Here is a 23,789-nt window from a genome sequence, read left to right as displayed (position 1 = left end):
TTTAACTGATGGTGGTTTTTTCGTTACCTGTGGTTAAAAAAAAAAAAACTTTTGAGACAATTTTTAAGATGGATATCTGTCTCCTTATATGTCCCTTATATCAGATAATAAATCAATGAGGACAAAAAAAGAATGTGTAAAATTTGTTACCAAAAAGAATAAGAACGATGCCTTTTCAGATTAAAACATATATATATAGATAATAATTTATTTTCTAAAATAATTTCAATTGATATCTGTAACAAAATACAGACTCAAAGAAAAAATTCACCCCTATCTTGGCTTACTCTTTAGATAATTTACCTCTAATTAGAAATTCAGTCATTCAACAAATATCTATTGGGTACCTGCCAAGGTAAGGCTCTATGTCAAGGGTTAAGGGGGATACAAAAATATAAAACACACAATCCTATTTTCAGAGAGCTGACATTCTGGTTGGGAAGATGAGACAAACATTTGATAAACAACAAAATATTTCACAATTGAAAAGAGGTAGGACAAAACTACAGACAAAACCCTGGACAGAAAGAATTTTTTTGTAAATAGTAGTTTAGAGAATACAGCAAGCACTTTACTTGATATAGTTGAGACCGGGTTTGCAGAAGAGGTAGGGGGTGGGTTGAGGTCTTGAAGAATGGTTAGAACTTTATGGTTATATCAGAGAAGACACCATTCAAGGAAGCCATAATAGCATGAATTGGAAAGTGCACAATTTATTTGAGAAATGTGAAGAAACCATGTAGTTGGATCCATGAGCTTAGGACGGCCAGATACTGCATCTTGAGACTTTTAATTAAAAATTCAACCATTATTTCTATACCTAACTCCTGCAAAATTTCTATATGTAGTATTTTTAAAACCTTTACCAATTAAGTAACCAGCATTACCGTATTTACGGTAGTATTCTTACTAAAATGCATATTCTCATTCTAATCTCATAATCCAAATTCATAATCTCATTCTAATCATGAGAAACCCTTAGATAAGCCTAAATTAAGGGACATTCTTCAAAACACTGAACCAGTTACTCTTCAAAGTGTCAAGGACTTGAGTCATACGTTTTATAACCTGTATTACAAAAACATACAAAGGCCAGGTGCGGTGGCTCACACCTGTAATCCCAGCACTTTGGGAGGCATAGGCAGGTGAATCATGAGGTCAGGAATTCAAGACCAGCATGGCCAACATGGTAAAATCCCATCTCTACTAAAACCACAAAACTTAGACATGCGCAGTGGCAGGCTCCTGTAATCCTAGCTACTCAGGAGGCTGAGGCAGGAGAATAGCTTGAACCCAGTCGGCAGAGGATGCAGGGAGCTGAGATCACACCACTACACTCCAGCCTGGGTGACAGAGTGAGACTTCATCTCAAAAAAAAAAAAAAAAAAAAAAGACAAACTGTCAAGGTCATGAAAGGCAAGAAAAGTCTGAGAAATTCTGACAAAACCATGAAAGACTAGGACAGACTATAAGAGACTAAGGAGGCATAACAACTAACTGTAATGTGGGATCCTGGACAACAACAACAAAAAAGGACATTAGAGGCAACTGGTAGAATTCAAATAAATTTGGTAGTTTAGTTAACAGCACTATACTCATGTTTATTTTTCCTTTTTCAGAAAGAATTCAAAAGGAGCAATCAGGGTATTGCATGACATCATTACACAGAGATATGAATCAAGTATCATGCAACTCCAACTATCACATTCTACTGCCCTCCAAAAGGAGGAACAGGTAAGGATTATCCTGCCTGACTAGCACTATACCAATGCTAATTCCCAGGTGTTCTTAACTATACTATAGACCTATAAGATGTGAACATTAAGAGCAGCTGGGCAAAAGGTATACAGGAACTCTCAACTATTTTTTAACTTTCTCTCTAAGACTAAAAGTAGTTTAAAATTAAAAGTTAAACACAAAAATGTCCACTGACTAAGGCTTCCCATAAACTATCAAATATGGTTATAAGAGGAAAAAAAGAAACAAAGAATATTGTCTAAAGCAAGCTTGTGCAACCCACAGCCCATGGGCTTCATGCGGCCCAAGACGGCTTTGAATGTGGCCCAACACAAATTCCTAAACTTTCTTAAAACATTGTAAGATGTTTTTTGCAATTTTTTTTGTTTGTTTTTTAGTTCATCAGCTATTGTTAGTGTATTTTATGTGTGACCCAAGACAATTCTTCTTCCAGTGCCGCCCAGGAAAGCCAAAAGACTGGACACCCCTGGGAAAGATATCACAAATTGTTCTAGAAAACCCACTTTGAAAATGCACCAATGCACATCAAACTTAGCATAATAAAGTTACTCTGCCAGACATATGAACTCACAAAAAGAATTAGCTCCATTATGAAAAATAGCTAAATAATCTATATAAAATGCTGTCTATCTAGAAAATAAACATGAATCCAAGAACGCTTTGGTCTAAACCACAGTAATGTTCCCAATGAGATATGAAAAGACAGTCATGAATTAATACAGAAACAGAGATTTAAAAAAGAAAAAGAAGGCTGGGCGTGGTGGCTTACACCTGTGATCCCAGCACTTTGGGAGGCGGAGGCGGGTAGATCACGAGGTCAGGAGATCAAGACCATCCTGGCTAACATGGTGAAACCCTGTCTCTACTAAAAATACAAAAAATTAGCTGGGTGTGGTGGCGGGCACCTGTAGTCCCAGCTACTCTGGAGGCTGAGGCAGGAGAATGGCGTGAACCCAGGAGGCGGAGCTTGCAGTGAGCCAAAATCAAACCACTGCATTCCAGCCTGGGTGACAGAGGGAGACTCCATCTCAAAAAAAAAAAAAAAAGTAACAGAAGCAGGAAAATTAAAATAGAGCGTAAGTAGTGGAATGTATGTTGTGGAGTTGGAAGTCAAGACAAAACACAGGGACTTAGAAATGCATCTGTTTTTTAAAGTAAATACTCATTTTCCCCTAGCAATAAAGTAATATATTCCAAAAGGCAAGAAGCAAAAAAACTCACAGTGGTTTAGAAGTACATTGTGAACCATGACTCCTCCAGCTCCCATAGTGTCTCCTCACCGTCTCCCATGCAGTCTTAACAACCTGTGAGAGGGCAGGGCTTCCGTGTGATCTGCCTGCCCAGCCCAGCCTGGTGAGCATTGCCCTCTGACTGCTTCTGCCTTCAAAATACATCAGAGACTAGAATACTTAGAGTGATTCACATTAGTGCAGATGGAGAAACGATGGGACTGAGAGCTAAGGTCTGAGGTCAAGAGGCTGGCAACCCCTCTGTGGCATGTGGAAGAAAGCAGTAGTGAGAGGCAGAGCTGACTCATTCAAAACAGAGGGGAGAAAACTTAGAACTCCAGTGAAGTGGAAGTGAAGGCAGAGGAAAGGGTTGCAGACAGAGTGGGAGCTGGAAATGCAGACATGCAGCACAAATGAAACAGAAGCAGACAAGAGAAAAGGAAAGATTAGACAGTAAATAATATTCTGAATGAAAATCTCATGCAGATTTCAGATCTCAGTAAAGTCTACAACTCAGTTGTTAGAGTGCTTTCTGCACCTTTGGATTGTCGTTAATGGGGGTGACAACAAGATCTGAGTCCATGTAGATAAGCTCTCTCTCATCTGGGATTCCAGGTCCTGCTGACTCAGGTGTCCACTTGTAATCTGAAATGAGAACAAAAGAACAAAAATTAGACTTTGTTTCTGTGACTAATATAGAGCTTTAAAACACTGAACTAATAAGATGCTGAGGAAGACACCACTGTAAAATGTCACCTATATCAATGTACTTCAACTGCTATTCAAGACACTTGCAGTCTCACTTAATTTTCACAAAAATCCTAAACTGTACATACCATCATTTCCATTTTACAGATAAAAATATAAAACTCTGAGAAAGTAACTGAATTGCTCATGTTACCATTAAGCCTGGCCAGGACTAGAAAAAAGATCTTTACAATTCAATGTTCTAAACTGTGATGAGGTAAACTGGTTTTTCGATTATCAGCATGGGTTTTTTTTGTTTTGTTTTGTTTTTTAGGGATGGAGTCTCACTCTGTCACATAGGCTGGAGAGCAGTGGTGCAACCCTGGCTCACTGCAACCTCTGCCTCCCAGGTTCAAATGATTCTCCTGCCTCAGCCTCCTAAGCAGTGGAATGATGGGTGCACGCCACCATGCCCAGCTAATTTTTTTTTTTTTTGAGACAGAGTCTTGCTCTGTCACCAGGCTAGAGTGCAGTGGCACGATCTCAGCTCACCAGAACCACTGTCTCCTGGGTTCAAGTCATTCTCCTGGCTCTGCCTCTCGAGTAGCTGGGACGAGGTTTCACCACGTTGGCCAGGCTGGTCTCGAACTCCTGGCCTCAGGTGATCTGCCTGCCTCGGCCTCCCAAAGTGCTGGGATTATAGGTGTGAGCCACTGCACCCGACCCATGGCTTTATTTTTCATTCATAGAATGCTAATCAATTTATTTCTGCTTTACAGAATATTCAATGTGAAGTTGAAACTGTAACAGAGAAAAATTTTCAGACTTAAATACAGAACGGTTACCTAAGTGTTAAACCTCAATTATTTATTAAGCCTCATTAGAGTTGATACATAATAAAATGAATCACAATTCACCATCAGTTATTCCTTTGAGATGGTACTTTGTGCTCTATTTAAACATAATTTGTATTCCTAGTGCTATGCCCCAGTATTTCCCATCAGAAAAAAAAAAAAAAGAGGATTTATGCTTAAGAACCTTAAAAGATAAAGGAACAGAGTTAGCTAAGAAAATTCCTGGAAACCCAATGTGCCCCTTGCAACTCAGATGAAAGATATAAGAAAACACACAAAGAGGCTGGGCATGGTGGCTCAAGCCTGCAATCCCAGCACTTTGGGAGGCTGAGGTGGGCGGATCACAACATCAGGGGTTCAAGACCAGCCTGACTAACATGAGGAAACACCATCTCTACTAAAAATACAAAAATTAGCTGGGTGTGGTGGCATGCGCCTGTAATCCCAGCTATTCAGGAGGCTGAGACAGGAGAATCACTTGAACCCAGGAGGCAGAGGTTGCAGTGAGTTGAGATTCTGCCACTGCACCAATTAAAAAAAAATATGCAAAAATTAATTTCCTATAGGTAAATTGAATGTAGGCACAAATGCCAAGTTATAAGAAATATCCCACTCACAACAGCAAAAATATATATAACAAAATGTTGAGGAATAAACTAAATGATCAATAATTGCAATGAGATCATGATCATTCAATGAAAATAATCATTATAAAATTATACTCTCTTGTTTCAAAGTGAACACATTATGTATAAAACCAGAAGTAGTGATATCAAAATGTATGAGATGTATGAGGTTACAGTGAACTATGATCATGCCACTGCACTCCAGCCTGAGCAACAGGCTCTTAAAAAAAAAAAATGTAATCGGTGTTTACCTGGGAATTTCATCATAAATAATTTTTCTATTGTCTTTTTCCTCTTTTATATTTTACAAGTTTTTTACAATTATCTATGTTTTGTAATAGAATAAAAAGTATCATTTAAAAATTATAAAACATAAGGCCAACACAGTGGCTTACACCTGTAATCCCAGCTCTTTGGGAGGCCAAGGCGGGCAGATCACGTGAGTCCAGGAGTCTGAGACTAGCCTGGGCAACATGGGGAAACCTCTACTAAAAATACAAAAAATTAGCCATGCATGGTGGCGCACACCTGTAGTCGCAGCTACTCAGGAGGCTGAGATGAGAGACTCACCTAAGCCCAAGAAGTTCAGGCTGCAATGAGCCATGATCATGCCACTCCACTCCACCCTGGGTGACAGGAGTGAGGCTCTGTCTCAAAAATATATAAATACCGAGATATATATGTAAAATAAACTACCTTAGGTATTCACATTATTGATTATATTTTCTCAATAGAATGATTATATATTCCTCTTTATAACCATCTGCCAGAAGAGCTTCAACATCTATCGCATTTCAGAATGAATTTTTTTTTTTTTTTTTTGAGATGCAGTCTAACTCTGTCGCCCAGGCTGGAGTGCAGTGGCGCGATCTCGGCTCACCGCAACCTCCGCCTCCCAGGTTCACACCATTCTCCTGCCTCAGCCTCTTGTGTAGCTGGGACTACAGGCGCCCACCACCACACCCAGCTAATTTTTTGTATTTTTAGTAGAGAAGGGGTTTCACTGTGTTAGCCAGGAAGGTCTCCATCTCCTGACCTTGTAATCTGCCCTCCTCAGCTTCCCACAGTGCTTGGATTACAGGTGTGAGCCACCGCGCCCGGCCCAGAATAAATTTTTAAATTTACATTGATTTTCTATTTCACATAACCAAAAAATTAGCACAGTGAGATTTTATTATAAACCATTTATATTAAATTTCAAAGCAGAAATAAGCTTCACATGGTCCAAATACACTTCACATTACATCAAAACTAGTTAAAAACTAAAAGGAATTATATTTGTCAAGCAATAAGTAGCATAAAAATAACTTAGAATTAATTCAAAGTAGGTCTGCATTCAACACAACTATGATTGAAAGAAATTAAAGTAAGACCTAAATAAGTACAAATACATCCTGTGTTCATGGAGGAAAACTTAATATTGTTAAAATGGCAGTACTTCCTAAGTTCATCTACATATTCAATGCAACTCTGATTAAAATCCCAGCTGGCTCCTTTGCAGAAACTGACAAGCTGATCTTAAAATTCATATGGAAATGCAAGTGACCCAGAACAGCCAAACCCACCTTAAAAAACTTTCTGGAGGATTCATACTTTCTGATGTCAAAGCTTACCAAACAGCTACAGTAATCAAGAGTGTGCTACTGGTATAAGGACAGATGAACAGATGAAAGAATAGAATCCAGAAATAAACTTTCACATATACAGTCAGTTGATCTTCAATAAGGGTTCCAAGACAATTCAATGGGGAAAGAATAAGCTTTTCAACAGATAGTTCTGAGATAACTGGATGTCTAGGTGCAAACAATGAAGCTATACCCCCCTACTTCATGCCACATGCAAAAATTAACTCAAATGGATAAAAGAGCTCAATATAAGAGATATTGACAAAACTATAAAACTCATAGAAAAAAACATAGACAGAAACCTTTGTAACCTTGGTGTAGCAATGTCTTTTTAGATATTACACCAAAAGCACAAGGAGCAAAAAAACACAAACGAAGAAAGATAAATTGGACTATATCAAAATTTAAAATCTTTGTGCTTCAAAGGACACCATCAAGAAAGAAAAAAAGACAATCCAGAAAAAGGGAGAAAATTGTTATAACTCCTATCTAGAATATGTAAAAACTTCTTACAACTAAATAATAAAGAGATACATAACCCACTTAAAAATAGGTTAAATTTTGGAATAAATATTTCCCCAAAGAAAATAGACAAATGGCCAATAAACACATAAAAAGATACTCAACATCATTAGCCATCACGTAAATGCAAATCAAAACCACTAAGACATAGAAATTCACACCTACTAGCTGGGCGCAGTGACTCACACCTGTAATCCAAATACTTTGGGAGGCGGAGACAGGTGGATCATTTGAGGTCAGGAGTTCGAGACCAGCATGGCCAACATGGTGAAACCCCGTCTCTACTAAAAATACAAAAATTAGCCAGCTGGTAGTGGTGCATGCCTATAATCCCAGCTACTCGGAAGGCTGAGGCTGAGGCAGAAGAATTGCTTGAGCCTGGGAGATGGAGGTTGCAGTGAGCCAAGATCATGCCACTGCACTCCAGACTGGGCAACAGTCAGACCCTGTCTCAATCAATCAATCAATCAATGGAATTTCACACCTGCTAGATGTGAAATAGGATGGCGATCATGACAAAGACAGGCAATGCGAAACTATTCACAACAGCCAACAGGTGGCTGCAACCCAAGCATTCATCAACAGATGAAAAGATAACAAGGCGTATTAAATACATACAAGGGAATATTATTCAGCCTTAAAAACAAATGAAATTCTGGCACATGCTACAACATGCATGAACGTTAAAGACATTATGCTAAGTGAAATAAGCCAGGCACAAAAGGACAAATACTATATGAGACCACTTATGCCAGCAGTCCCCAAACTTTTTGGCATCAGGAACCAGTTTTGCAGAAGACAATTTTTCCACAGACAAGGTTGGGGGAGATGATTTTGGGATGATTCAAGGACATTGCATTTATTGTGCATTTTATTTCTATTATTATTACATTGTAACATATAAGGAAATAATTGTACAACTCACTATAATATAGAATCAGGGCTGGGCGCGGTGGCTCACGCCTGTAATCCCAGCACTTTGGGAGGCCAAGGTGGGAGATCATGAGGTCAGGAGATCGAGACCATCCTGGCTAACACGGTGAAACCCCGTCTCTGCTAAAAAATACAAAAAATTGGCGGGGCGTGGTGGCTGGCCCCTGTAGTCCCAGCTACTCAGGAGGCTGAGGCGGGAGAATGGCGTGAACCTGGGAGGCGAAGCTTGCAGTGAGCCCATATTGCGCCACTGCACTCCAGCCTGGGTGACAGAGCAAGACTCTCTCTCTCAAAAAAAAAAAAAAAAAAAAAGACTACAAATGATAAGCAACATAGAATAGATATTTAAGGAAAGGCTTTGAAAAGGAAAATAAGATCAAAATAAACTAACAAAATTATTACAGAACAAAGAGATTCTAGGGAGAAGACAAAAGAGTATCAAAATCACTTTGTAAAGATACTTGTGAATATATTACATGTATAAAACAAAACAGAGGCCGGGCGCGGTGGCTCACGCTTGTAATCCCAGCACTTTGGGAGGCTAAGGCGGGCGGATCATGAGGTCAGAAGATCAAGACCATTCTGACTAACATGGTGAAACCGCGTCTGTACTAAAAATCCGTCTCTACTAAAAACACAAAAGTTAGCCAGGCGTGGTGGCGGGCGCCTGTAATCTCAGCTACTCTGGAGGCTGAGGCAGGAGAATCGCTTTAACCAGTGGACTGTCAAGAGAGGTAGGCTGCAGCAAGCCGAGATCGCGCCACTGCACTCCAGCCTGGGCGACAGAGTGAGTGAGACTCTGTCTCAACAAAAAGAAAAAAAGAAAGAAAACTTTTTTTTGAGAGAGAGAGAGAGAAGTCTCGCTCTTCTCCCCTGGGTTTGAGTGCAACGGCTCGATCTCAGCTCACTGCCACCTCCGCCTCCTGGGTTCAAACCATTCTCCTGCCTCTGCCTCCCAAATAGCTGGGATTAAGTCGCCTGCCAACACGACCGGCTAATTTTTCTATTTTTTAGTAGAGACGGGTTTCAGCATGTTGGCCAGGCTGGTCTCCAACTCCTGACCTCAAGTGATCAGCCCGGTTGGCCTCCCAAAGTGCTGGGATTACAGGCGTGAGCCACTACGCCTCGCCAAAAAACTGAAAATCTTAAAGGTCTTTCCCCTTCCCCGCCTGGGCTCCAACAACTCGGGAGCCGCCCTGCCCCGCCCTGTCGCGGTCCCCAGAGCAGGTGGGCTCACTGAGGGCGACCATGGGTCCCAAGAGGGCTCCGGCAGCCGCGGGCTCCCACCTCGAAGCGCAGCGACAGGGGCCGAGAGGGGCCAGCAGCCCCCAAGCCAGCCCCGCGCTAGGAGTTGGAGAGACGCGCCCTCTGCCTTCTCCCACCCAAGCCTGGCCCAGTGCCCGGCGGGCCAGTTGCGGGAGAAAAGGGCGGGGAACCGGGGCCTCTCTGGGGCAGGTTCCCCTTTGTCCTGGGACTCTGGGCACCCCCTTTCCGCCCTCGCCCTGCGCCGCGAGGCCGCCACCCGGCGACTCACCTTGATGTTGCGGTGCAGCGTGAGCCGCGGCTGTGGCTCCTGGTTCTCGTGGAAGATAGAGGCCGGCAACTTCAGTTTGGCCTTGAACGCTGACAGGGACATCTTCCCCTCATCTCAGGCGGGAGGGGCGCGGAAAAGGAACCGGTCCCGAGCCGCTGTCATGGCCGCGACCACCCGGCGGGGCCCCCGGCCGAGCTCTCGCGGCTCCACCTCTCCCCGCCGCCATGACCCTCGTGGGAGCGCGGCTGGAAAATGGCAAGGGACACCGAGGACTTGGCGGGAGCTGTGTGGCTGCCTGGGGGGCTGCTCTCTTTATAACCGACTCCACCGACAGGAGGCGCGGCTCCCGTCAAGCCGCAGCTTAAAAGGGCAACAGCACCAGCGCCCCCGCTACCGCCTGGGAAAGGGCTGCCCCTACCTCGCCCTGGTCCTCGTGGCCCCTCACCTCTCACCCCTCACCCTTCACCCCTCAACCCGGCGCACCCTGCGTGTGCGCGCTCCCGGCTGCCCCCTCCTCTCTTGACCCAGCACCTTTCTGCCCGACCCATCTGGTCCCTTCTTCACACTCGCGACTGGGCGCCACAACCGCTAAATCTGTGTGTGTGTGTGTGTATGTGTGTGTGTGTGTGTGTGTGTGTCCCTGTCCCAAGGGGGCGTGGCTCACGCCTGTAATCCCACCACTTTGGGAGACTAAGGCGGGCGGATCAGGAGGTCAGGAGAGAAGACCATCCTGGCTAACACGGTAAAAATCCCATCTCTACCAAAAAAAATACAAAAAAATTAGCCGAGCGTGTGGCAGACGCCTGTAGTCCCAGCTACTTGGGAGGCTGAGGCAGGAGAATGGCATGAACCCGGGAGGTGGAGCTTGCAGTGAGCTGAGATCGCGCCACTGCACTCCCGCCTGGGCGACAGATCAAGACTCCATATCAAAAAAAAAAGAAAAAAAGAAAAATAAACCTCAAAGGATCACTAGTGGTCAGCAATTATATGCAAATAAATAGGAAAACGTACTAAAAATGGATAAATTTCCAGACACATCTAACCTACCAAGATTGAACCATGATGAAACCCAAAACCTGAACAAACTAATAACAAATAATGGGATCAAAGTGGTAATAAAAAGTCTCCCAGCAAAGAAAAGCCTGAATTCTAGCAAACATTTAAACAAGAACTAATACCAACCTTACCACGCCCGGCCTGTGGAGAGTCAGCCCCCGCCATCCCTCCCATCCCCCCACCATCCCTCCCATCCCCCCACCAAGCATGGGAGTGCTGTGAAGGCAGCTGTGTGTCCTGACAGTCTCTACCAGTCCTACTGTCCCTTGGCTGAGAATCAAACCCATTTCTGGATGACGGGGAAGTGTGTCCTCTGCTGGCTCTGTTCTCTGTGGAGCTCAGGGGAGGGGAAAGGCCAAGCCATTTTTAGGGTGCTGTTTAGAGGGGTGAAAAGGCCATAGCCTTTCCAAGGGACACTTCCTGGAAAGCCCCTGGAACTTAGCTGGCTCTTGTCCTGTGAAGCTGGCTCTGGCCACCACGGGGCAGGGCCACGAACTCAGCCTGAAGGGAGCCTGCGGGGCAGCCCAGCACTCTGGAGGGACAGACAGAACAGGCCATCAGGTGCAGACAGGGGAAGGAGGCAAGGGGACGGAAGGGAAGACGCCTTGGATGGGTGGAAGTCAGTGCCCTTAGGTGCTGGTACCTGTCTTCCCGGCCACCGCTACAACAGGCTTCTGAGCCTGTTGGCTGTCAGGGCTGGACTGTGCCCCATAGGTGACATGGCAGTCCCCGTGGAATCCCCCAGGCGCCACTAGGCAGCATACAGGTAACACACCTGGAAGGTCCCTAACAGCCTAGCTGGACATACTCAAGACACTCTAGGGCTCCTCGTTTGGTGGCACAAACTCCAGGACCCAGTGAGGGAAACGGGAACACACCAGGCCGGGCAGTACAGCTAAATCAATATATTCCAAAATAAAAAGCAAAATAAACAGGAGTCGCATCACCAGGGAACCACGACCCCATCCCCGCCTCCTTCCTCTGTCCTTTGCTAGCAATAAATAAGTTTCCCAGCCACAAATAATTATTAGAACCTCCTCCCCATGTGCCAGCTCCAACCTCTGCTAGGTACGATACAGGGGCGGCCCTACCCTCTGGAATATACAAAACCTTACACAGACACAATATGTACACCGGAGAAGGGTGGCCACCCCAGCAGCCCGTGCCCTCGCCTGGTCCACAGTTAGCCCCACTGTCCTGCCTCTCTGAATAAGAAGGGAGCCCCCCTGAGGGAAAAGTTGCTATGGTGAGAGTAAGGGGGCCATCAGGCCTCCTCCAAACAAACCAACTCCACCAGCCTCTGGCTCTTAAATAACAATCATCACCATCCAGAAATTTAGGGACTCAGCCCTGGTCAAGGTGGCAAAGGGTCTGTTTGTCTTTCCCCATTAGACAGAGGTCTTGTCTTGCTACCCTAATTGTAAAGGGGTGACTCGGAAGGGGTGGTAGGGACATGGTGGCAGTGGAGACTCCAGCCCCACTTCTCTAGGCTTTGCTGACAGTGGTCTGCTTTTTCCCATGACTTTTTTTTTTTTTAAATCCCATAACTTCTTTTTCGTAACTTTTTTTTGGTAACATTTCAGAAAGTTTTTTCTACTTTTCTGCCACATTTTTACAATTTTTATCCGATAACTTTTTCACCCCATAACTTTTTAAATCCCATACCTTTTTTATTTTGTGCTCTTTTAATAAACACTTGCATAGTTATACTACAATTTTGTGAAAATGAAACAGATTATCTCATGCCAAGCATGCCCAGTATTTGCACAGTATCAATACCTTTAATACTATAGTTTTCAAGACACACAAAATAAAATTTTAAGGCAAAAACAGCACTTTGCAACAACTTAATAATTTATTACATTACAGTAGCATCACGCCAGCAGTCAATAATGCCACTTTAGGCAAAAGTTTTCAGTATTTCCGTTACACATTCTGTTAACAAGAACTCATACATTGGTAAAATTCCTTCTAAGAAAACTTGGCAAATAAAGCTTTGGACTGGAATTGGCATTTCTTTCTCTACTTTTCCTTCCCACCATTTCTTTCTTTTAAACTACAGTATTCACATTTTAAAATGTTTTAACTTATTTCATAACATAAAGATAGCAGTTACATTTTTAAATATTTATATTATTTTAAAATGACTCTTAAAGTACAGTTTTAAACCCACGGGCTAGAAATCATACCACTGTTAATTAGCCACATTATTTGGTCTAATATTTTTTCTTTATCATTCTGAAACTGGGTTTATCTAATACATTGATAAATTCATACAATTTGGAAGAGTCAGTTGAAGTCACAAGGACCCAATATGTGCCCTCTTTCATTGAATGCTGGCAAATCTGTTATTCCATTGGCAAAATCATATTGCTGCTCTCCTGTTCATCTCATATTTATAAAAGGATCATGAGGATGCCAAATGCTAAAAATGGAGATGGTCTAGTGAGTAGAAAATCCCCACCCCAGGGAGCACACATACATCTCTCCCTACAACCTAATAATGTGATGTGTTTTGGAACACAGACATTAGAACTTCACGAAGTTTTAACTGTTGATTCTTTCCCAAGCATCATCAAGTTATGATTTAGGCAATGTATGACTGAAATGCGTTCATTCATCACTCATAGGCACAATCACATAAATATTGCACAAAATATGTCCCTCACTGAAACTGAGAGGTACAAAAACATATTTCACTCTTCGTAAAGAAGTTTGTGAGGAACTACAACTCTGCGATTGTATAAACACGTTTCCTGATAATACACTGACATTCACAAACGGTAGATTGCACCACAGTGTGTAAACATTTTAAGTTGCATAAACTTCTCCTTGATTTTCAAAGATAACATAATACTGTCTACTAAAATTCCTTTTTGTTTCAACTAAGTACTCTCACATATATTAGCTTATAATAATGTTTGTTATTAAAGTGTTTTCCACTCAAGGAAAAGAAGTAAATTCCTATGTCAGAGTAACCAAGGTGGTTGAAGAATAGGTATTAGCCAGAGACGTCTAGATGGTAACATCAATCTTCAAGCCTCAAAGAAGCTCCATGAACAGAGAGGAACGCCAGGTGTCACACAGCTTTCCTTCACTCTAATTCATTCTTGACCAGAGCCTGTATGCCTGTTCCAGGGACATTTAAACTCTTAAAGGATTTCTTATGATCTTCACTAAATACATTAAAAAGAATGCCAACCAGCGCCCTTTTGTGAACTGGGACAGGAAGTCATGTGATTAAAACAGGTAACATGAACTCTGACTTTAAAATGTATTCTAGATACAAATGCTCTAAGCTAGGAAAGGTTTTCCACATCCACAGCCAATGATGGGAGCCTTTCATTCCTCGGAAATAAGCCCTTTTTAGGTCATTGGAAAAGAGTACAACTGCTGCAGCTCACGATGCAATATCTTCATGATCCCAGAGCATATAAAAATCCTAAGGGAACTGCCACAGTACAGTGCTCATTCTCGGCACCGGAACAAATGAAACACACTTTATCCTGCACATACCTGCCAGAGCAGGCCACTTTCCTCTTCTGTGAGATTTAAAAAGCTCCCCCAAAAGGTTATTACTCCCATCACCAATACACAGAAAATGCAGGAAAGGCTGTTTCCAGTTCTCGGCCTTTAAACAGCTCTAAATGTCAGTACTCATAGTGGCATATTACAAAGTAATAAACAGTGCACACTTGAGGGCAAAGCACATATTGAGCTCTTGAAGAGCTCACTGTGATTAAGATGAGATCAAGCATAATAGCAGAACATAAGCAAATTTTATCTGAATTCTGTAATGAATATGCACACTGCAATAACATTTAAAAAGCACGGGAGCCTATTTCAAACCAGAGAGAAGAGTTTTGTGCGACGACTGGGTCTTTGTGTGTTTGAACTCCCACCATGTAAGGGCAAACTCGATATGCATGCTAATGCCCTACAATTATGAAATTAAAAAAAAAAATGCTAAAGGATGCCAGAGTGAACATCCGTGAGAGCCACAGAGACCCACTCTCCTTTAATTTTCTACAAATAAACTTAAACTATAAATTAGAAACACAAATAATCATGAGTGGCTGTAACATTCAAATGAAGTAAATGAATTGTGTAGGAGATTAACCCCGTAACTTTGTTTCGTTTTTAACAATGTCTTGAGCAGCTCTTTGATGATGGTGGTATTTATCTCCTTCTGGGCAGCCAAGCCCAGCAAAAGCATGGCACACAGGGGTTGCTGCCCAAGCCTGGGTGCTCTTGGTGGTCCTGCATCTCACCAAGGAGCTGCACGATTGGCTGTGCAGTAGGGTTGTCCTGGGAAGAACCCTCCCTGGCTTCTCCTTGCGCAGGCTTCACGCTGTTGGTGAGGCTCATCTCACAAAGATCTTTGGAGAGAGGGAGGTGAGGATCTGAGTGGAGTGCTAGCCCCCCATGCTCCTGCCTGCTCACCCCACCTGGGGGCTCTACTCACCACCATGCATGTCGGCAGCCCCAAGCTCCTGGGGGGCTGGGGCTCCTGGACCGGGTTCAGCAGCAGGGTTCCGGGCAGCGGCCAGGAATTTGGCGTGCCCCTCGTTATAGTTGGCACAAGCCGCAACACCATCTCCTGCAGCTCCAGCAGCTTCACCTGAAGGGAGGGGTGCTCAGCTGTCAGGCCGCTGCTGGTGCTCACCCTCATGCCCACCCCCACCCGCACCCCCACCCCTACCCCCACAGGGATGTTGCACACCCTACCTTCCCCTCCTCCTTGTCCTGGGCCAGGCTGATGATGTCCTCCTCCAGGTGCCGCGTCTTTGGCACTGCCCCCTGGCTCTGTTAGAAGGCGATGCACTTTCCTGCGGGAGGAAAGGGCTCAGACGCTGGGGCCCCTCCCACAGCCCTGCAGCTCTCCCTGCCGTGCCCTGGTCTCCCACTCACTGATGGCATCTCTCTCTCCAGTACTGGATGAATCGAACTTCCAGTTTCTCCACATGCTCCCTCAGGTCCGCCTTCTCCACCAGGAGGTCCATAAGGCCGCTCTGGAGCCAAAATTATGGGGTCACATCTCAGCAGCGACCTGCCCCACCCCTGCCCTTCTTGGCCCATGCTAGGACTCACTCACCTCCAGCTTCTCCATGACTTCCCGCAGGGCCGGGAGGGTCTCCCCACTCACAGACTCGCCCCCAGCCCCCGAGGCTGGGGCTGCTGCCTCTGGCTCCTTCTGGGCCGAGGTGACCGTCTCCGTCACCTGGCCCAGCTTCTCCTGCAGCTCCTTTACTTGCTGCTCCAACTGCAGGGCGCTCTTGTCCTCGTTCTTCTGGACAGAGAGAAGCAAGTTCTGCAGCTGGAGACCCCAGAACTTGGTGTCTGCCTCCCATGGCACCGGGAAGGGTGGAGGCAGGTTAGAAAAATACTCTCCTCTCTCCCACAGCCACCAGAGCAAAGCTCTGACTCATGGGTGCCTTTGGAAGTAATATTTCATGTGAGGGCTGCACTGCCCCATTTTACAGGTGGGGAAACAAAGGCCTGGAGGGCTAGGGAGGCGGGCAGGCTCCCCAGGTGAGGCAACCCACCAGCTCCTCGTAGTCACTCTGTGGCTCGGCCAGCTGCTGAAGCCTCTTCTCCTGTTCCCGAAGCCTCTCCTGCTGCTCCTGAAGCCACTCCTCCTGCTCGCAAAGCCTCTCCTTTTGCCCACGGTTCAGGACATTGATGTGCCGATTGTTTTCCACCTGAGCCTGGAGCTCTCCTGCCACTCTCTCCAGCTCCTTCCTCAGGTCTTGCAGCTCCACCTCAGAGGGCACTGCTGGGGGATCCGGGGGCAGTGGTTCAGCTGAGAAAGGAAGCAGACCATAAGGGCCTCTGGATTCTCAAAACAAAAAAAACAAAAAACAACAAAACACCCTCCTCTTGGCGCAGAGCTCCTCTCAGTCCCCCCAAACTTGGCCTCACTGCTAATGATTCCTCACACCCGGATGGTAGCCAATCTTCCAAACCACTTTCAGATAAAGAGCACTGTGGGTGGCTGACAATGGGCCCTCTTTGCTCATTAGGACACTGAGGCTCATGGAGATGACAAGACTTGTCTCCTGGCACAGACCTCTTTCCCTCTGCCTCAAAGCCCTGCCATCCACCCACCTTCCTGGGGCATTCTAAGCCACCCCCACAGCCCTCTGATGCCAGTCCTGCTGCCAGGTCATGCCGGTCACATCTTACCCATCTGGTTTTTGAGTTTGGACAAACTCCTCTCCAGCTCTTCTACCCGATGCGTATCATGCTTCTTCGCCTCCTTCAATGTGCAAACCTGCCCAAAGCACAGGGGGAAAGGGCCCTGGAGAGAGGGGCTGGTGGCTGGACAGGCTCCCATCTCCCTCTCTGCCCCCACCTCCACAAAGCCCAGACCCAGGACCACCTCTGGCTGCACTATTCCCATTTTAAAGATGCCCAGAAAGATCCAGTGACCTATCTAAGTTGTTGGGGGGGCGAGAGGCTGAAGGGTCAGATCTCACCTCCTGTGACATTTTCCTCATCCTCTGCTGCCACTGGACCCTCTCTCCTTTTATTTGTTGTGCATATTGATCTCTCTCCAGCTGGACTTCTTTAAGCAACTCCTTCAACTGCAAGAATGGGCACAGAAGTTAGGAAAGGCTGTCACTGGTCCTCACCTGCTCCTGGCCACCTGGGGTCATCTTCCTTCCACATCCCTCCCTCTGCAAAACCTCACCTGTGTCACGTGTCGTTTCAGCAGTATCTGCTCCCTTATGGACTGCTCTAACTGCATCTTCATAAGTGCTTTACTGCGGCTCGAGAACTGGATGGTGAAGAGTGAGAAGTTTCGATCTGGGGAGCCTGGGCCATTCCACACAGTGCCCCTTAAAAGGGCTAGGGCTAGACCCAATATACAACTTGGCCAGTAAAGATCAAGGCATTTCCAAGCCCGTGGTCTGGTTTTGAAAAAAACTCAGTGAAGTTGGAAGGGACGAGGAGAGAGATTAGATAATATTGCTATTGTTATGACTATCACTGTTGGAACCTTTATGGAGTGCTTCAGCAGGTACCTCGCTAGCAATCCCATTGAATCCTCGCAACCACCATAGGAGACAGTTACTATGATTACCTCTCTTGGGTAGATGAAAAAACATGGAGTATTTGAGGTTAAGTGCTTGCCTAAGATCACTTAGGCAGAGCTAGGATTTGAATACCCAGGTCTATCAGATTCTCTAAGCCCATTTTTCTTGCTGGGGGTGGGGGCAGAGTCAGGAAGGGGAAAATTAATCTTTTATTCACTTTTTGAAAGGATGATACATTCACATAGTCCAAAACTCAGAAGGAATAAAAGGGAAGTATCTGCTAGCCACCCCGTTGCTCTCTTCTGAGTTGTTTATGAACACTTGCAGACATGTTTTATGTATATTATCATAGTGTGTACACACACACACACACACACACGTTTCCTCTCTCTACAGAAATGGTAACATACTAAAGATACCCTTCTGTACCTTCACAGTATAAGTACCCAATACCCCACACCCCACCTAGGACTTGGCCAAGACCACGGCCAGGTAAGGGCAGGGCAGCCACTTGGCCTCCAAGCTCTGCATCCAGTGCTCGCTCCCCACCGCGCCCCCCAACTCACCCACAGCAGCTGACTCAGCCTCAGGCTGCCTCTAACAACCATACACAAAAGCAGTGAGAAATGGCCATGCTGCCTTCTGGGCAGGACACTCCATCCTGCAGAAGGGACCTTTAGGCTCCCTCCTCCATCTGCGAAGCCGGGCTCCCAGGGGACAGCGCAGGTGGTTGGACTCACCCCATCCGGCTTCTTCTGCGTGGCGGCGACAGCACAGAGAGCCCGCTCTAACTCTCCTGTACGCTGTGATGAATGTTGCAGGCGGCCGGCCAGATCCCTGGACTCTTCTGTAATGACAGAGTTGAGATGGGGCTCAAAGGACTCCCCCTACAGACCTGTCAAAGTGCCAGGTTGAAGGATGACAGGGTGCCCAGATTCCCACCTTCAAAGTATCTGAGAGAACGTTTCGTGCGATACAGGTCCGTATTTAGTTTCTTGTTCTCTGTGTTCAATCTCTGGATTTGAACCTTTGGGAGAAAAGCCAAGCAAGTGCTGAAATGGAAAGAAACACTCTCCGGAGGACAGGAGGAAACTTCACACCCTCCACTCACCTCTAGCTCCCTTTGGGCTTTCTGTTTCTCATTGTTTGCTTCCTTTTCCTATAAGAAGAGGAAGACAGAGCTCTTACCAGGGAGAGGCAGAGATGGCACGGCAAGAGACATGCCCCCAGAATGCCACCAATGCCCCAGGACAGACCCACCCATGGGACCAGGTTATCAGGGGCCCTGTGGGGATGGGGTGGAATCTGAGGAGTGAGCCTTCTTCCCCAGGCTGGGAGTAGGCGAAATGAGACTGGGGCCTCTACATCTGAGTGTCCCCCAAACCCAGCAGTCATGTCACGAACACACGAAGAAATCACGTTACTTCTTCCAGCTGATGTTCCACTTGTTTCTTCTGTTGTTTCTGTGGGGTGAGTCAAATTAAGGTGATGGAAGGTGGCCCCCTCAACTCTATTCCCCAGAGAGGAAGCGGTAGGCAGGGGCCAGGAATGGATTTTAAAGGCAAAGTTCTCAGACCCAATGGGAACAGGAACAACATGTTCCTAAGCTCCCAAGGACAGAGGATTTGGGTCTTTGTTGGTTTTCAGCCACAGCCACAGAACTCAAAGTCTGAATCAGGAATCTCTTGAGAGGACAGCAACATAAACCTCTAGAGATGGAGTTTGAGAAAGGCTCCCCCTTCTGCCACCTTGTGATTTAGAAAAGTGTGTTCATTTAATAAACATTTACTGAGCACGTATGGGCCAGGTACGGTTCTTCACAGCAGATATAGGATGGAAAAGGACAGACAGGAGCCCTTGGCCCTGAGGTTTCCATTCTAGGGGGTCTTTAAATCTCAGACTCTTAGAGCTAACAGAGACCTTTGATACTCACTACCTCCTCTGGAAACACTAGCCCAAAAAGGAGAGGTGGCTTGTCCAGAATCAAAGATCAAATTAGGGACTGAGTCGTGGCAGAAATACAGGGCCCCTGACAAGCAGTCAGGCCAGCACTTCCCCAAGAGGCAACAACGCCAGGGCATGTGTAGTAAGGACTCGAGTAGGGGCGTCTGGAGGGGAGAGAGTCGGCAAAGAGGGCAGCAAAAGAAGAGCCATGCTGCATGCCCTGGGGTCCCTCCAGGTGAGTCCTGGGTGCCCCAGCTCCCTATCTGCCCTTGACGCCAGGGGCCCCCAGCCCCCTTCTTCAGGGCCCCAAGGGGAAACCGGAGCCTAGGATTGGCAGCGTGGAAACAGGGGACCCCACTGGACTCTTACCAAAGATTTGATGGTGTTATTCAGTCGACTGATTTTTACGGATCTCGAGTCCAGGACTGCTGCTTGTTCTTCGCATGGGTTCTGAGGTGCATGCAGAGAGGAGGAGGTGGAGGAGGAGTTGGGGGAGAGGTAGAGAGAGCAATCATTAGGGCTGGGGTGTGTGTGGGCTGTCTCATCTGGCAGAAGGGCACCCAGTCCCCGTTGTGGGAGGAGGGTGGAGGGCTGGCCTGCGGGGTCACTGCACTTCTGCCCAGAGCCTCCTACCTCCAGATCCTTCAGGGTAGCAGATGATGTAGGGCCCTCCCCGTGGATACCTGTTGCTGACTACAAGAGATGAGAGTGCACATGGAGATGTTCTGTCCCCCAGTGTCTGAGCCCTCCGACTTCCTTTCTTCCCCATCAACTGGCAACATTTTCTTTTCTGCCTATCTTGGACCTTTGTCCCATAACTCCTTTATGCCAACTTCTCTCCTGGTTCTTATCTCCGCACCATCCCACCCTGGGGCCCTTTCAGTGACTCCTGATGGCAAGTGACTGTTCTCATTGTCCTGGCTTCCCCTTGAGACTGGGGATGAGGAAACTCAAACAGCAAAGACCATATCCTGGGTGTCCTGGGTGTTGACAGCAGGCCATGTACTAGGGATTAACATAAAATCGACAATAATAAATCTCATTTAAACTTCACAAATACAAGTCAAACAATACCACCTCTATTATACAGATGTGAAAAGAGAGGCCCAAAGAGCTCAAGCAACTTGCCCTAAATCATATCCCTAGCAGACGGAGAGGCAGGATTCAAACCCAGAATTCTTTTTTTTTTTGAAACGGAGTCTCTGTCTTCCAGGCTGGAGTGCAGTGGCATGATCTAGGCTCACTGCAAGCTCCGCCTCCTAGGTTCACGCCATTCTCCTCCCTCAGACTCCACAGAAGCTGGGACTACAGGCGCCCGCCACCACGCCCGGCTTTTTTTGGTATTTTTTAGTAGAGACGGGCTTTCACCGTGTTAGTCTGGATGGTCTCGATCTCCTGACCTTGGGATCCACCTGCCTGGGTCTCCCAAAGTGTTGGGATTACAGGAGTGAGCCACCGTGCCCGGCCAAATCCAGAAACCTTGACTAGTACCCAACAGTCCATCCACAATCTTAACAATTGCCCTCTACTGCCCCTTGGGCCCCCTGTCCCCAGGAGCCTGTCCAGGCAAGACTCACAGCCTCAGATGAGTGGCAACCACCAGAAGCGGCTGTCTCAGGGTTACTGCCATTTGCTTTCCTGTTCCTCTTCGCTGCTGCTGGAACACCAGGGCTGTTTCTCTGCCAATATTCTTTTAACTGTGGGAAAGAAGAGCAGTAATACTCATGAGAACTATCAGCCCCTACAGCCACATCCTCCTTTATAGTTTTTATAAAAGACTCTTATATACCATCTGATTTAATGACACCAACCACTCTATAAGGTGTCACAATCATTTAGGGACAGAGAAGGATTGATATCATGGCTAGAAAAAAAGAAAAAAGAAAAAGAAAAAGGTGATACTGGAACTTGGAAACCCAGTCTTCTGACTCTAAGCTCTGGGGTTTTGCCAAGAATCAGCAGCTGCCAGGGACCAAACCCAGAGGCAGAGGTAGAAAAGGAAACATTAAGTAGGCAGGAGCTGTATGTCATGTGGTTTAGAGTCATACATCCTCACACGTCTGTTAGTGGGAAGAACTGCACCAGTACCTCCCAAACTTTTATATCAATGTGTCCTCATGGCAGAAGGCAGCCTTTCAGTGAAATCTGGGAATTTACCAGAAAGAGGACAACCCAAGCCTCATTTCAGAGAGAAGTCTGGTATACTCTTAGAAACCTATGGGACTGCCATCCCTAAGTACATTCATGTTTGTTCTCTTGATCTCAAGAGAATTAAAGGAAACTGATGCTTCAGAAAGATGTCCCACATTTATCCTGTGGCACTCAAAGTACCCAAGGTTGAGATAATATGAGGAAGATTCAAACTGTCAAGTTCAGTTTCCCAAGGTCTATTCCACAGAAGATGAGGAAATCTCACTTCAGAGACCACTGACTGAAGGGCAGTCTGGTCCCAGAACCATGGAGAATGAGAATATGAGGTGGAGAACTCGGAAAAAAATGTTAAAATCTCTCTGGAAAGTAGAAGCCTGGGAGAAAACCAAACCAAACCAAACCCATTCTCCAATTGCCATCCAGAGATACTGTCAACATTTTGAGTTCACGGGGGAAGTGTAGGCTTTTCCCACCATCAACATCTGTAAGGGAGTGAGGCAGCCTGAAACCTCTTGCTCCTGGGTCCCATAGTCTCCATTCCCCTTCCAGCTGGAAATTTCTGCTGTGACCAGAAGAACCAGAAATGGGGTGACAACGCTTAGGGGACTGGGCCATAAGACCAAAGCCAGTCTTGCAGTAATGACAGTTAGTAGACAGACTGTGACATCACTACATTCCACTCCTCCTAGTGCGGGGGAGGGACCACATCAGCGCGATGTCCGAGTTGCCGCTCCACGATGCGGGAGGGAAACACAGGGTTGTGACCCAGGTCCTTAGAGACGCCAGCGCAAAGAGCCCAGGGAGGTCGACCTTGAGGCAGCAGGAGGGGAGGGCAGAGTCTGCAGCAGGGAGCCCCAGGAGTCACCAGCCCAATGTCACCCAGGGACAACTGGTGAGGGCGGGGCCTGGGGCTGGGGGGCCCAGGTCCTTGGAGATGTGAGCCCAAAGAGCCCAGGGAGGTCCAACTTGGGGTGGCAAGAGGTGAGGGCCCAGTAATGGAGGGGGCAGCTCCAGGAGGCACCCGCCCAAAGTCACCCTGGGGTGATTGGCGAGGGCAGGGACTGAGCTGTTTGCTGAAGGGGCAGGGCTGACTGACAAGACTTTTGTAGGGGGAGCCCAGAAGCGCCGGTGTTGGGGGGGCAAAGTCCAGTGTGCCTCAGGAGTAGTATGGACTCTGGCAGCGGTCTTGTCGTCGGAGGGAATCTGTGGCTGAGTTGGGGGGCCATGACCTGGTACGTCTTTACCTTTTTCTTGGCTGCAGCTAATTTGCTCTGTCCAGTTTCTTCTGCCATTGTGGGGTGGGGAGGGAGGCGGGGTTGGGGCCACGTCAGCAAAATCCCAGCGAGCACCGATCAACGCCTCCAGTCACCTAGCAGGCAGCTGCGTAACTGAGCCAGAGGAGGCGTAACCAGGGCCCCAGTAGAATGCGGAATAGGGGTGTGGCCTTAATGCTCCAAGCCCATTGGTCAATGAGAAAGATGAAAGGGAAAGGGGGCGTGGCCAGGCAGCAGTGTGTCCAGAGGGACCTGTGGCTCATCAAGAAAGCTGCCCATGCAACCGCTGTCCCCACCCACTCTGAGAGAGGGGAGGGGCCACCCACTCTGAGAGAGGGGAGGGGCTGGCTTTTGCTTTAAAACTTTAAAAAACATATGTGTGTATACTTTATATATATATGTGCGTCTCTCTGTGTGTATCTATGTGTTCCTCCAGAGCTGTCTTCATTAACCAGCTTCTACGCAAGGTCTATGATTTTGGCCTATACCTTTCATCTTCAAATACTGTACAAAAATTACCAGTATTACCTGAACTGAGATACAGATCCTATAAAAG

The 23,789-nt window shown here is 46.5% G+C and overlaps 1 protein-coding gene, 1 non-coding gene and 1 pseudogene across 2 annotated transcripts; all 3 read right to left on the bottom strand.

The window, feature by feature from the left end:
- Positions 1 to 10,316, bottom strand: part of LOC129013834 (uncharacterized) — a 61,378-nt pseudogene extending 51,062 nt beyond the window's left edge.
- On the bottom strand, positions 1,626 to 1,757 carry LOC129014780 (U8 small nucleolar RNA). The gene has a single exon (XR_008494315.1). It is a non-coding gene; the product is annotated as a U8 small nucleolar RNA (small nucleolar RNA).
- Positions 10,317 to 12,660: 2,344 nt separating the features above from the next.
- Positions 12,661 to 23,278, bottom strand: LOC129014230 (golgin subfamily A member 8B-like). Its single transcript, XM_054451407.2, has 17 exons — positions 23,204 to 23,278; positions 21,386 to 21,505; positions 20,442 to 20,501; positions 20,178 to 20,258; positions 19,289 to 19,327; positions 18,976 to 19,023; positions 18,807 to 18,891; positions 18,605 to 18,711; positions 17,519 to 17,605; positions 17,304 to 17,411; positions 17,011 to 17,098; positions 16,371 to 16,627; positions 15,920 to 16,114; positions 15,736 to 15,836; positions 15,553 to 15,653; positions 15,290 to 15,445; positions 12,661 to 15,203 (listed from the first exon to the last, which is right to left on the bottom strand). Exons 1-17 carry the CDS (start codon positions 23,249 to 23,251, stop codon positions 15,004 to 15,006), a joined length of 1,881 nt encoding a protein of 626 aa, XP_054307382.1. The 5' UTR covers positions 23,252 to 23,278; the 3' UTR covers positions 12,661 to 15,003.
- Between the last annotated feature and the right edge of the window lie 511 nt (positions 23,279 to 23,789).

Source organism: Pongo pygmaeus, chromosome 16, assembly GCF_028885625.2.
Source record: "Pongo pygmaeus isolate AG05252 chromosome 16, NHGRI_mPonPyg2-v2.0_pri, whole genome shotgun sequence".
NCBI classification, from domain to species: Eukaryota; Metazoa; Chordata; class Mammalia; order Primates; family Hominidae; genus Pongo; species Pongo pygmaeus.
The sequence above is the reverse complement of the archived record's forward strand: the minus strand, read 5'-3'. Positions and strand labels throughout refer to the sequence as shown.